General features: G+C 42.6%; 1 protein-coding gene across 3 annotated transcripts in view; it reads left to right on the top strand.

The window, feature by feature from the left end:
* The first annotated feature begins 3,386 nt into the window (after positions 1 to 3,386).
* ATAD2B (ATPase family AAA domain containing 2B) overlaps positions 3,387 to 13,491 on the top strand; it is a 74,656-nt gene continuing 64,551 nt past the window's right edge. For 2 of the 3 annotated variants that reach the window (XM_077175126.1, XM_054630047.2), the window contains exon 1: positions 3,389 to 3,936. In XM_077175126.1, the coding sequence (XP_077031241.1) occupies positions 3,781 to 3,936 (156 nt within the window). In that variant the 5' untranslated portion in view covers positions 3,389 to 3,780. Of the gene's footprint in view, positions 3,937 to 13,491 lie in introns of all 3 variants that reach the window. The other variant, XM_077175125.1, reaches the window with a different exon arrangement.

Raw genomic sequence — 13,491 nt, 5'->3', positions numbered from 1 at the left:
AAGGGAGGAAGGACTTTTTCTTTTGTTGTAATTCCTGATTTCCTGGTAAAATAGGGACATGTGACAACAAAATCTTCCATCTCCAAATATTTCTTGTGTCATTAAATATCATTCACATAGCAAACAAGGTTTTCCACCCTGGGTAATTTTTTAACATCTTTTTACATCATGATGTCCTGATATGACTTCATTCCCCAACTCTTTTTTAATGGAAAGGGACTCTTTTGCTCAAGTCATTTTTCATATTTTTCCAATTTCCCAGTGGTGTACCTGCCTTGGCAGATGGTGTGGCTTCTTCTTAATACATTTTTCAGATCCCTTAATCTCTTTTCTGAACAACTGGAAGTAAAAGGACATTGAATACTGCTGTAAGCTTCAGCATTCATTATAAACTGGTTCCATTTGAAATATGGTCCTTCCCAATGGCATTTATTTGTAGAAGCATTTAGACATCGGTCTGTAAGACCAAACTACAAATCTTGACACTGAATTAACTATACAATTTTTTTTTTATGTAATACATAGTGGAATGTGGCTTCAGTCCTTCTCCCCCTATTTTTTTCATTGTCTCTCACTACTCAGAGTTCTTACTTTTTTCCTCCCCAAGCATTTCCTGCACGTAGACTGCTGAAGGGAGTCTGAATAGATTTCTAATGTCATATGTTCTGTCTTCATATGACACTTGAACCAACAACAGATAGAAAAAATGGGAACAAGTAAATTATTGGATTAGTGAAATTATTCTAAATCCCTTTCTACAGTAATTCATCTTTCATTGTAAAACCACATTTAAATCTCTAAGTATGTGTGATATAAAATATTAATCCTATGTTAACATGTTCTCAGCATTAAAAAAAAAATCCAATCAAAGCTACCCAAGCAAACCTTGTAACTTATGATTGATTTATTTATATTGTCAGTACTAAAAATGGTGATGAGGCTGACATGGAAGCTATAAAGCCATGAGCTATTTCAGTCAAAATAACCAGCCACACCTTCTAAGAGGAACAAGACAACTAAGAAACCTGTAAATAAAACCATCTGTGAAAAGCAACACAGGGAGTAAACATCCAAAATGAATGCATGTCTTTCCATGTTTCCTACCATGCTAACATAATGAGAATGAAGCACTACAAATGTTCAAAGCAGAGATCAGGGATTTTTAACTACATCAATCTCTCCACAGTAGTCCCTTCGGTGTCGTAAAGAGTGCTCTCTGGGTATGGCTCACAGGAATGAGATCAGAACACATACACAAAAAAACCCAACAACAACAACAAAAAAAGGACATAACTGTGGTATAAATATCTAGCAAATTTGAATAAATTGCTTTTGAGTTGGGGAATTTCTGTTATTTCAAGCAGATCTGGTCAGGCACCCAGGAAAATCAGTTTGCTTGCATATTGACTAAGTTTATTTTACTTCTAACAAGTCTTCACTGTTCATGAGAGGAAGAGTGCTGGTTTGAATCAGGCATGTTGCAAGCAGATGTTATGCAAGCTTCCCCAAACAGCCCTGCCAATGACTGCAATCCTGAGTTATGACATTCACTGTAACTGCTGCAGCCTTTTTTGGGCCACTCATCTGTTGGTTTTCCCAAAATGGGGATCTTTTTGTGACAAGTACAAAAACTTGAAGATCAACATTTGTTTCTAGACCAACAGAATTTGAAAACCGTAATTGAGTTTCATGGCCTATCAGTACTACAGGACAGAAATGTTAAAGTTTATTATTTATCATTATATATATGATGTGATACTGTTACTGAACATATCTTCTGGTGTTTGGTAAGGGGCAGTCTCTTGCAGTTTCCTTCTTTTGAAGGCTAAAAGGATGTGATTTCCAAATACCATTCACAAAACCCCTTGAAGGTTTTTAATTAAAATACTCATTTAGCCTGCAAGTGTATGAAATTACTACATCCCTTCATACCCTTGAACAAATAAATTTAGAAACAAAGGATATAAAACCTACCAAAACCAATCTCATGGAGCAGAACTACTCTAATTTTGAAAGACACTGGAGATTCTGGGACAGGAGATGAAGCACTGTTGTTAATATAGATTACAAGCTCTAAATAGAGAATGTCAGATGAGACATTACAGTTCCCATCCTGAAACGTCCTGTATTTTGGAGTATCTCATAAAACTAAAAATTTGCTGCTATTCACAGTAATTTTTTTATATTTAAAAAGCTGAATTTCTTATTATAAAGCCTGATGTCATTGTTGCATATTTTCTATTTTTAAGCACACATTCTACCATACTTGTACAGACTGTAATCTTCAAGAGAAAGATGTGGGAGTATGCAGGTAAAACAGAATAATAGTTTTTTAAATTTCTTGTTCTTTACTAAAAGATTATCGCATTTTCAATCTTTAAACAGTAAAAATACTTTGAGAAAGCTTGCTTGAGCCTAACAGTCAGAGTCACGTGCTCAGAAATTTCATGATACTATTCTTTTTGGTTAAAGAAGTAAGAAGCACTGAAATGACTTGCCCAGCAGTGCCAAACCAGTCAGTGTGAAAATTAAAAGGTCGAGACTTTGTCACCTACAGCTTTATGCTTGTGTTCCTCAGCTACGTTTCTTTCACAAAGCTTTTGGTTTCCGGGCTTATGTGCAGGTACTGTTATAAGTTCTGTATAGGGCAACAAGTGGTAAGAGAATGATTCTTACATCGGCGAGAAGGGATCGGGTTCGTGAATAGGCTAAGGGTTATAGTTTGTGAGTAATTTGAAAAACATTTAAGCATCCGGTGTAGAGTAATGCGTTGTTTTCTTTGACCCTCTGACCTGCATCTCCGATAATGGGGAGAAATGAGCTTTCCAAGGACCGAGCAAGGAACATGAAGCGCAGGTTAAGGCAAAACATAGGGGACGCTGCCGGTGGCTGGCGCGATGGGAGAAGCAAGGGCGCACTCCCGATAGCCTGGATAGCAAGGTGATTTCTTAAAAATGAGGCTCACCAGACTGTGAAAAGACTTTCCACAGGGAATTATGGAGATCTCAGCCTCGGGAGATCTGTTCGCCCAAGCTGTCCGGTCAGCTCCTGGCAAGAGCCTCCCTGGGCGAGCAGAGGCGACGGCTCCAGCCCCCCAGGACGGGCGGCCGAGCTCCTTCCCGGGTGCCAGCGCTGCCCTTCGCGCCCCGCGGCCCCGGGCAGCCGCTCCCCCTGCCCTTGAACTCCCCAGCCCTCGGCTCAACCCTCAGGGGGTGGCGGCGGCGGCGGCTCCCCCGCCCCACGGGGTCACGCCGGGCCAGGCCCGGCCGGCGGCTCTCCAGGCCGCGGCGGGGCCGTGAGGCTGTGTGCGCGCTCGGTGCCCGCCGCGGAGCCGGGGCCGGAGCAGCTCCCCAGAGACCCGCGGCCGCCGCCGCCTCCCCCGGGCCGAGCCGGGCCGGGCCGGGCCCATAGAGCGCGCGGCGCCGGGATAGAACGGCCGCGCCGGGGCCGCAGCGCCCCCCGGCGGCGACTGGCGGGGGCGGCGCGGAGCGAGCAGAGAAAGGGAGCAGGGACAGTAATGGCGGCCAGTTAGAGCCGGGCTGAGCCCGAGAGGCGGCGGCGACAGCGGCGGGAGGAGCCGGCGCGGCTCCGGTTGCGTCTCTGCCCGGCAGAGCGGCTTCCCCGGAGGGCTTTTCTTCCTTCCTCCCTCCTCCCCCCTTTCCCCCTCTCCCTCCCCTTCCCCTCCCTGCCCGAGCCCCCGCCTGTCCGCCCTCCCTCCCTCCTCCCTCCGCGCCGGCGGCGGCGGCGGCGGCGCCCCCCGTGTCCCCCCTCGCCGGGGCCATGGTGAACACCAGGAAGAGCTCTCTGCGCCCCCTGGGCAAAGCGGCGGCCGGGGCGGCCGGGGCCGGCAGCCATTTCATCTCGTCCCGCACCCGCTCTTCTAAGAGGGGCACCAAGGCAGATGCGGCCGGGCTGGAGGAGGCGGCGGCAGCGCGGGTGAGGACCGGGGGCTCCACGGGGGACCGGAGGGCGGGAGGCGGCGAGGCCGGGGAATCGCTGGGGACAGCGCCGCTGGTGCCGCGGCGGGGGGGGCTGCGGGCACGGGAGCCGGCGGGGGGCGGGTGCCGAGACGGCTGTCGGCTGTCGGAGGGACGGTGGGGCCGGCGGGCAGCCCGCGGCGAGGAGGCACCGCGGAGCCGGCAGGGACGCGGGGGGCAGTTGCGGAGAGCCGCAGTCCCTGTGGGGCCAGCGCCGGCGCGGCGTGGGCCGCTGACAGGGGGCGGGGGCGGCGGGGACACGGGCGGCGCAGCGGCCGCGGTACCGGTGCCCGGCGGGGCCGGCGGCGGGCGGGGGTCCGGCGGGGTCCGGCGGCGCGGGGCTCCCCCTGCGGCCGCGCCCGGCGCTGCCGCCGCCAGACAAAAGTTGGGAGCTGCGCCCGCAGCAACTTCGCAATAAACCTCGGCCCGGTTTGGTTTGTGTGTGTGTGTGTGTGGTTTTTTTTTTTTTTTCCCCTTTTCCCTAAATGACCTCGATTCGGCTGGCGGCTGCGACGGGAGGAAGCTGGTGTTCGGGAAAGCCCCCCGCCCCGTTTTTTGTGGCACGGAGGGTGTGATTTTTGCCGTCAAGTTTAAGTTGAATGCTTTCCCAGCCGAACTCGCTGTGATTGCTTGGGTTAGACGGGCTTAACTGCAAGTTAAATTCTACAGCCCGATTTGGAGAATTAACATTTGGTAAATTGTAACTAGAAGAAAGAATTCGGGAGTCTCCTTTCTTCCTTGTCTCTAAACAGCTCTGTTGACAAAACCTGTAATTTTTGTTTTTAATTATCGAAGAATCACAGAATCAATGAGGTTGTAAAAGATCCCTGAGATCATCGGGTCCGACCTATGGCCGATCACCACTTTGTGAACCGGACCATGGCACCGAGTGCCACATCCAGTCTTTCCTTAAACAGCTCCAGGGCCGGTGCCTCCACCGCCTCCCTGGGCAGCCCGTTCCCAATGTTTAATGATCCTGTCTGTGAAGAAATTCCTCCCACAGGAGGAATTGTAGGCAGGACTTTTTCTTTGGTTGATGAAACTTCACGTATTGCTTTAAAGGGATCTTTCAATAAAAGCAATAAAAATCAATAAAAGCAACGCAAATATGGAAGTGAAATTTGAGGGTCCGAGTGTTTGACAGTCGTGCACCAACTGACCATGTCCCTGCCGTGCAAAGGAGGAAGTCAATCAGCCGAGTAGAAAAACAGCAGCAGCAGCAGCCAGAGGCATGTCAAGGATGTCACCTGTAATTCTCAAAAAACCTTTTTACCCCATCCATTTGGTGTAAAATACTAAAACAAATACAAATCACTGATGAGATATCCTATACCTTCTGTGCTTCTCTTTCAGGTCTTTCATAGTTCACAGTTCTTCCCTTCCCCCATCTTACTTTTCCTTGTTCCCTATTTCTTCCTTGTTTAATTTCAGTGGACTCCTGGGGATGCAGCCCCATAGCTGTAAAAAGCTGCTCTGCTTGTTCTAGTTTGCAGTTTCTGTTTATTCATATCGTGGGTCTTGTGGTTTGTGAAGCAAAGTTTGAAGTAACCCTTACTGGCTTACTTCTCAATGAGTTTACTGCTGCTAAGAAAACTAGCTTGGGCTTCTTTCCAAGTATTTTTAATTCATAACAGTGGTTTCTTATGACAAATCATTAAAACATTGAAATTATGTTAGTGTCATGGTGTAAGGAAAGGAGATTGTGCAAAATAGTGTAAAATATTGTAAATACTTCTCAAGATATTGCCCACACTTCTAAAAGAGCATTTATTCTGAAGTTAAATGTAAATTTTGGTGTATGGGAATGAACTTGTTTCACTTCAAGTACGTCTCATGTGTTTGAGGTGGATTTTTTCTTCCCTTTTAAGATGTAATTGCCAAATATGAGCAGAAGTTATCCAAGAAGGTTTTTTTTCTTATTTCCTCCATCCAGTGTGTTTTATAAAATATGTATATCTCACTGTATTTTAAAGTTGTTTTTGAAAAACTCTTTTTATTCTTCAGATGTAAGTACTGTCAGCAATACAGTGTCTTTCTGAGCTTCTGAATCTTCTTGAAGTAGTGCCAGAGAAGGATCTCAGTGATTAGGAAATGAATAAGTATAGCAGTAGGGAGACAAAGCCTTTGCTTTTGGAAGTGACTGTCGGGAGACAGATAGTGAGGCTGTGTTCAGAAAGCGTGCTGGGATCGTCTTCATGCAGTTGTATTTTTTTTTCTTTCCTTTTTTTTTTTTTTTTTTGTAGTTGACTGGAGCAGTCTGTCCTTTCTAAATCTTTTGGGTGTCACATCAGGAAACTAGCCTTGCTACGAGCAGTTAATCGGGTTAATGGGCAGCTAGAGTTTGGAGCTCTGCAGAGATGGGACGCTTCTTGTTTGCAGTATGTGACTTAGTTTTCTTGCATGGAACTTTTGACTGGGACTCTCTGAGAAATGTTCTTCAGTGGGAATGTTTGCAGCCACCTTTCAGAATGTATTTTAAAAGATCATCTGTCTGTTCCTTATTAGCAACAAAAGCCAAGTTAGTGACCTAATGGCATCCTGTAAGATGCTGAGTAGACCAGAAGAGGGGATAGGACTTCCCTTCTACCTCTTTTGTATCTATTTCCTTCTTATTTTTTTCCACTTGGCTTTTTCTGATGTACTTTTTTGTGTTGTTTTGTTGTTGGTTTTTTTTTTTCCCATTTGTTTGGGTTTCTTGCTTATATTTATAAGGATAGGCTTGACTCTCTCCTTTCCCAAGAACTTAAGTTCCTAGTCTTCTGCTTCAATATTCTGCTGAGTTGTGTGTGAATAGTGTCCTTTTTTGTTTGATCTGAATCTGAAGGCAACATTTGTGGAAATGGACTGTAATAGTCTAAATGCCTTTATCATGTTCAGCGTATTCCCTCAGTAGTACTCACTCAGCTTGGAGAAAGCAATGACGTCAGGCTTTGAAAAGTAAACTGGTTTGAATTATTGATTGGCGACCACGCAGTCAGTGAGGGAGATGAATACGTGTGTGTCTGTCTGCTTACCAGAAGCCAGATTAAAATGAACAAAATCCCTCACTAAATGGATCGAGGAGCCAAGAAGTTTATTGTCTGAGATGATGTCATAGCAGAGTGCATAGGGAGGGTACAGAGGGGAAAAACTGGGCTTTGTTTTCTTCCCGTTTCCAGGACTGATGTTTAGTACTACACTGTTTAGTAGATTTTGAAGCTATGCTTACATAAATATATATTCTGTTGTTACACAAATTGTACATATGTGTATAAAAACACAGATTTTTTTCTTTTCGGCATTAAAATTTGGGAAGTGTTCTAGCTTTATATTAAAGCATTCTGACAGGAAAAGCTCATCAAAATCTTCTACAGAGACACAGAATTTTAACACAAGGCTTATAGGTTCAGTGGACTTTGTTCACAGTATGAAAAAATGGAGGATCCTGTGACCATAAGTGATTAAATTTGCACTTTGTATCTACTGATGTCTCATGTTTTCAGACACTGAGTTGTGATTGCTGGTAACACTTCTTTGGCAACTGAAATGATTTTTCTTAGTCATCTCAAAGCACAAATCAGAAGTGTTGATCAAGAATTTATTGTGTAATAAACACTTAAATCATGTCAGCGTACTAGTTAGACATTTTAGCAATGTATACAAGGTTAGCTTAATTTAATTAGCCAAGAAAGCATTAGCAGTGCCTTAAGAGCTACTTGAGGGCATGGTGATAATTGTAAGGCATGATCCTCGCTAAAAGTAGTGCTGCCAACATTGTTCAAGTTGCGCGGTGCAACCCAGAGCTCTCCATTGTACTTAATCGCTGATGGGAGCGATCAGGGGCTGCGGGAGCGACACCGGCTGCTGCAGTGAGGAAAGGTGGAGAGAAGCAGCGTTTCTGTGCCCTGCGATACAGTGTGCTTCAGAGTCTCTCACTGTAGTTTCTCAGTCTGTAGCAATAGAAGTGTTTTCTGATTTCTGGGTGATCATTTCAGCTTTTGTAGCATAAGCTTGTTGCTACATTTTATTCTTCGAAAAGCCTTTAATGGTCAGCTGTTGAAAACATAGAAAATGTAAAACTTACTATGATTTCTCTTAAATTACTAGTTTTATGCATAACCAATAGAGCTTTCTAAAAATCAAGTTTTCCCTTATGAAAGACCCCGATTGGCATATTTATTTTCTATGTAGTGTCTCATGGTGTTCTAGATGCTCTGGTGTTTAGAATAACGCTATAGAAAAAGTTAGATTTTCCTCCTGTTGCTGGATAAATGACACTTGCTGGCCACCTGTGTGTAAAGCTCTTCAAGAAAAAAGCTCCTGTCCAATATCTATGTTTTAAAGAACTGCATTGCCTTTGTGTTCGAGTTTGCAGTAGCATCAGTAAAGGTGCTGAGGCTAATGCTTTTACAGTTCTTTGAAATACATCCTGAAATATAAAGCCTTGTGAAGTTATTCCAAACAATTTAATTTAAAGGAAGATGCCCAGGAAAGCTCATCTTTTTGGTGAGTAATAAAATCTCGGGTTCTTTCTGTTTTAGTGGTCTGCTGCTCTTTTGGGATTTAGCAGGGAAAAATCAGTGTTCTAAAATGAGTCATGCAGGCCATTCCTTGGCTGTATGGTGTTAATACAGCTGTGAGCAGTGGGAAATGGAGCAATTGTTGGAAGCAGTCTTTGTTCAGGATTCTGTCAAAATACCATACAGCTGGCATTTGTGATCCTTTTGTGGTTCTGAAGGGCTGTCCTGAGTTTGAATTCTTCATACGTATCATGCCAGATCAGTCTGGGCCCCTCTCAGCAGTCAGGACACGTGAAGTGTCCGTGGTTTGTTTTGGGAGGCAGTGGTGCATCCTGTTCAAGTGCTGTCACACTGTTCCAGGACCTTCAAAGGAAGCAATCCAAGGGCTAATCCAGTGGATGGATAAGACCTCCAAAGAGTACTCAGGAAATGGTGTTGATGTTTTGTGTGCTGCATTGCTTCCTCTGAACATTGGGCTTGTCCCAAAGTATTATTAATAAAAGCTGCTTCTCCAACTACTGTCTCGTCTGAACTTCAAACAGAAGGTTTGACCCATGGCTGTGAGACAGCCCATGACAATTTTGCAAGAGTTGCATACAGCTTGGGGTTATGCAAGATAATTAGCTCAGGTAATTATATTCTGATCACCTCTATCCCCCTGCAGTTTCAGTTGCATGTAGTATGGTTTTGCACATCCTGCCCTAAATTGTTGAATGTTTGCTATGCTGTGGAAGAGTTTTAATTCCGATCTAATGATGCTTTGAATGATTTTTCTGTAAGACTTTATAAAACCCATCTTGAAACAAAGGATGCAGCAAGTAGACATCAATGCGCTGAAGCTTTCATTGCTGTGAATTTTGTGTGCTGTTTTGTAGCTGTGACCCTTTGAAAGATTGCTGATTGTTTATTAGATGTTTTAGCTCTAATGGATTACTTTTTCTGTGGGTAATATCACTCATGAACCCATTTATTGCAAAGGGAACTGACAATATGTTTTTATCCCTTTTTTGTGTATACTTCATGCTTTGCTGGTTTTTCAAAACAATTTTTCAGTCCAACTTCACTCTTGAAATATTGTCTTCATTACCTTTGATGGGATTTTCATGGTTTATTTTAACCATTAATTCGGGTTTAAATTGTTCAAGTGTTGGTTTGCATTTATACAGGCTTGGATTCTTTTTCTGAATAAATTTAGTTTCTTTTTGCTTGGTAGTTACTAAAACAGGCAACTTTTTCAACCAGTTGTAAGACTAATGTGTAATCTTCTGTAAGCCTTTTCATTTTGCACTGACTAGGTGTATGCTGTAATAGTTTCAGCTCCAGCTGGGCTAGTTATGAAGGAGACAGCTTTACTTCCCCTATTAGAAATACAGAACTTAGAAATGTCTCCAGGTTCCATAGTTCTTGTAGCCTGTACTGAACTTTCTGGTTTTACCTTTGTGCTTCTAGTAGTGTCTGTTGATGGCCTAACTGATGTAAAGCTTTGATAGAAAGTTTGTGTTCAGTTGCACTTGGAACAGATGCTTTGGTTTGGTTGTTTTCATAATGTGGGAAGGGGGCATTTTGCTTTTCTCCAGCCTCCAGTCAGTTCCTTTATTTTAAATGGATAAATGGTTGAGCCAAAGCTATTTAAAAAACCTGAAATGAAGAAGCTGTTCATTCTGTACATGTGGAAGAGATTACTTGCAGTGAAATTTGTTGCTGTGCTTCAGCAATCCCTCATTTCAAATACTTAATAACTATCCTTTATTATTTCTCTAATGTATTGTTCAGGCTTAGAATTTTGATTTTTTTATGATTTAAATTTCAGTACATTAATCTTAAGATTTCTATCACAATTGTACGCAATTTTAATTTCTTTTTTCTCTTTTAAAAATACTGTCTTCAAGTGCATTGCAGCTAGGGGTGCAGAAGTGTTTTTTAATCCTATGTTTTTACCACACAGAAGGCCACCTTCCTAGTTTCTCTTGCTACAGACACTTCTTTGCTTAGCTTACTGAGTCTATTTCCTGGTCATGTCCAAACCTTGAGGAGCAGTCTGGTTCAGGGCTTCTCGCTCTGTTTTCCTCTTTGCTAGCCTCATTTACATAATTCTGCATCTTTATTTAGGTTTATAGTAGTATTGAAGGAGGCCATATCCTATAAGCTTTGTTTAGGATGTGACTGTTAAGCAGAAACAAGATGGATTTTCGAGGACTGAGGGTAGGAGAAAACATTTGAATGTTTTCATTTTTTCTACATCAGAATTGTAATCATTCTTGATTCTCAATTCATCACATAAATATAATTTCTGCTTTAAAAGTCTTTGTTAACAGAGTCTAGAAACTCACAGAAATGGTTAATGTAGTTCTGACTAAAAATGTGTTGCTTTTATTATTCCTTCAGTGTTGAATAAGGAAGATCAGTGGTTTTAAAAACTTCCCTTAATTGGATTTACTAGAAATACTTCTAAGTGAGGTGTGGACCCCATACAGCAAGTAGAGAACTCTTCTCAGTGGACTTGCTCTTCTGCAGGTGTGTGATTTCACATGTGCTGTGAGCTCTGGCTGTGAACTCTGCAGTTGTGAAAACAACAGACTCGCCAATATTAATGCTTGCCAGGCCATTTGATCAGCGGGATCAGGATCACGTTACTGGTTCAGCTGAAACTAATCCTCTTCTCCACATCCCCTGGCTTCCCCTTGCTTCCCCTCCATCCTTCTGATTTGATTATCAGCTGAAATTTCACAGTATCATCCTAATTTTGGTGAAGGCACAGAGAAGAGAGGAGCGCTCGTGGTGAAATGCTTGGAGCGGGCTGCTGTTGATGGGAGGATAAACCTCAGCTCACTATATATGGCTTCTGTCACAGCTTGGCAGAGGCTGCTCTGTAGGTCACTCTCCCTTTCATTCGTGAACCAAGTAACCTGTAGGTTGCAAGAGTTTTTTGTGTGTCACACTGAAGCTGTTGACAGGCACTCACTCAGTGTGGATACAAGCAGGTGTCTTTCTTCTGTAACAGACAGAGGGAATGGTTGCAGGTGTGAAAATCCCTAATTAACAGTGCTTATATTTTTAACTTGTAAACTTTTCTCAAAAGCTTTCACGTTTATTAAATAACCTGAATTCTAGGGTTGAAGAGTTTCAGGAAATAAAATGGAAATCTGTTGAAATAATAAAGCAGATCTTCCTGTGGAAGAAATATGTTTGGGGTTTTCTTAATCTGAACAAATGGTGAAGAATTTATTCTTCTGAAAAGGTCTAGATGATGGTATTCTTTGTGTTCTTTGTGGCTATTATTGACGTGAGCATTGTTCACTAAAAAAAAAAAACCAAAAACGGAACCTGAATGTTAAAAGGATTCCGATCATTCTGCAGTTGAGGCATTCTTTACTATCATTACCACTAATGAAATACATCGTTAATAGTTGTTTATTCCAAGATCATCAAGCACTTAAGCATGAACATTATTTTTCCTTAACACCTGTGGAGAGCCAATGTCTGATAAATGACTGTGTGCAAACAAGTGGAAATTAGAGAACTGCAACCAGGAGATATGTTCTTTTAAGCTGATGTTGTTTTGTTTCACGCTGTCAGCAAGGTTAACGCATCAGGGCCTTCATGCAACTTGGACTTCTCACTAAGGTAGTTAATGTGCTCTAATCCCAATACATTTATTTCTCAGCTTCTTGTCATTTGAAGGCTGAGGCAGAATGAATTGGTTTGGAAGGGATGTTGAAGATCATCTCTTCCCAACCCCCTGCCATGGGCAGGGACACCTTCCACTAGACAAGGTTGCTCAGAGCCCCATCCAGTCTAGCCTTGAAGTAAAAGTGCTTTCACACTGGCTTTTTAGGACACAAAGGCAGGTGTTCATCCTGCAGCAATATGTTGTGTACCATCACAAATACAGGGTGCTGCATTATGCTCGACCTCAAGTTCAGTCATGTTACCTTCTTTCCCCAGACAAGTGTATCAGGTCTTACCTCTTCCCACTAAGCAGTCAGCCAGTTCTTCCCTACATGAGGGGCTGGAGGCATTTGCCAGGAAAATGTGCATTGGGGTGGGGAAGAGAGGAGCTTGTGAGGATGTGTTGGTGCTGGAGAGAGTGGGTAGTGTGGTGTGTCATCCTGAAATTAGGGCATATTGTGGATGTGTAAGGCAAGGTGTGGTACCTGGTTTGAGCATGATAATGAGAAAGTTTCAGCTACTTCAGCTACTTGGAACGTTTGTACCAAGCATAAGGAGAGTTTTACTCCTTCCCCCCCTCCTTTTTTTTTTTTTTGGTTAGAAAACTCTAAAACAAAGTGGTGAACTTAAAAAAAAAAAAAGAAATAGGATTTGAAAGGATTTATTAGATTCTGGTCAGATGACATGATCACATCCTAAGAAAATTATTTTGATCTAGTACATAGAATTTGCAACCAAACAAAACTTAAATCTCAAAGAGATTGTGAAGCCTTCTGATTTTTTAAAACTGCTTAGTATGCCTAGCCTCAAAATGCATTAACTTAATGTTAGCAAAACCTAGCTCTTACCTAACTCTCATCAATAAATCTTAACACAGATCTTTAATGCAATTAAATTTTTAGGATATAATGTTTTAATCCATATTTTTTACCTTTGCAGAAACTGGATACAGAAAGGAACAAGCATCTTTTCCAGAATCACTGGACAGACAGCTAGACGATGTTTTTGGTGTATTTTACTGGTGTTTGAAATGCATTATAGTTTCAGTGAAAGCAAGTTATTTGTTAACTGAATAGTTATATGAGGGCAAGGATGAGACATGAGCTTAACTAATTGGGGTGCTGGGGGCACAGTCACATTTTTTTCATGAATAACTGTTTCAGTTTGGAAAGACAATTTTATCTTTTTATACTGTAGGATATAAAAGTTTATTAAATGCAGTAAAGAGCCCTGAGTATTTCAGATCTTTTGATGGACAGCTCATTTCAAGAACTTTGCGGGAACTGGTAGGAGAAGAGGCACACCAGTTTTTTTCATGTGCATTTTTAAGATAAGAATCCAGACTA

The sequence above is a fragment of the Agelaius phoeniceus genome, chromosome 3, assembly GCF_051311805.1.
Source record: "Agelaius phoeniceus isolate bAgePho1 chromosome 3, bAgePho1.hap1, whole genome shotgun sequence".
NCBI classification, from domain to species: domain Eukaryota; kingdom Metazoa; phylum Chordata; class Aves; order Passeriformes; family Icteridae; genus Agelaius; species Agelaius phoeniceus.
The sequence above is the reverse complement of the archived record's forward strand: the minus strand, read 5'-3'. Positions and strand labels throughout refer to the sequence as shown.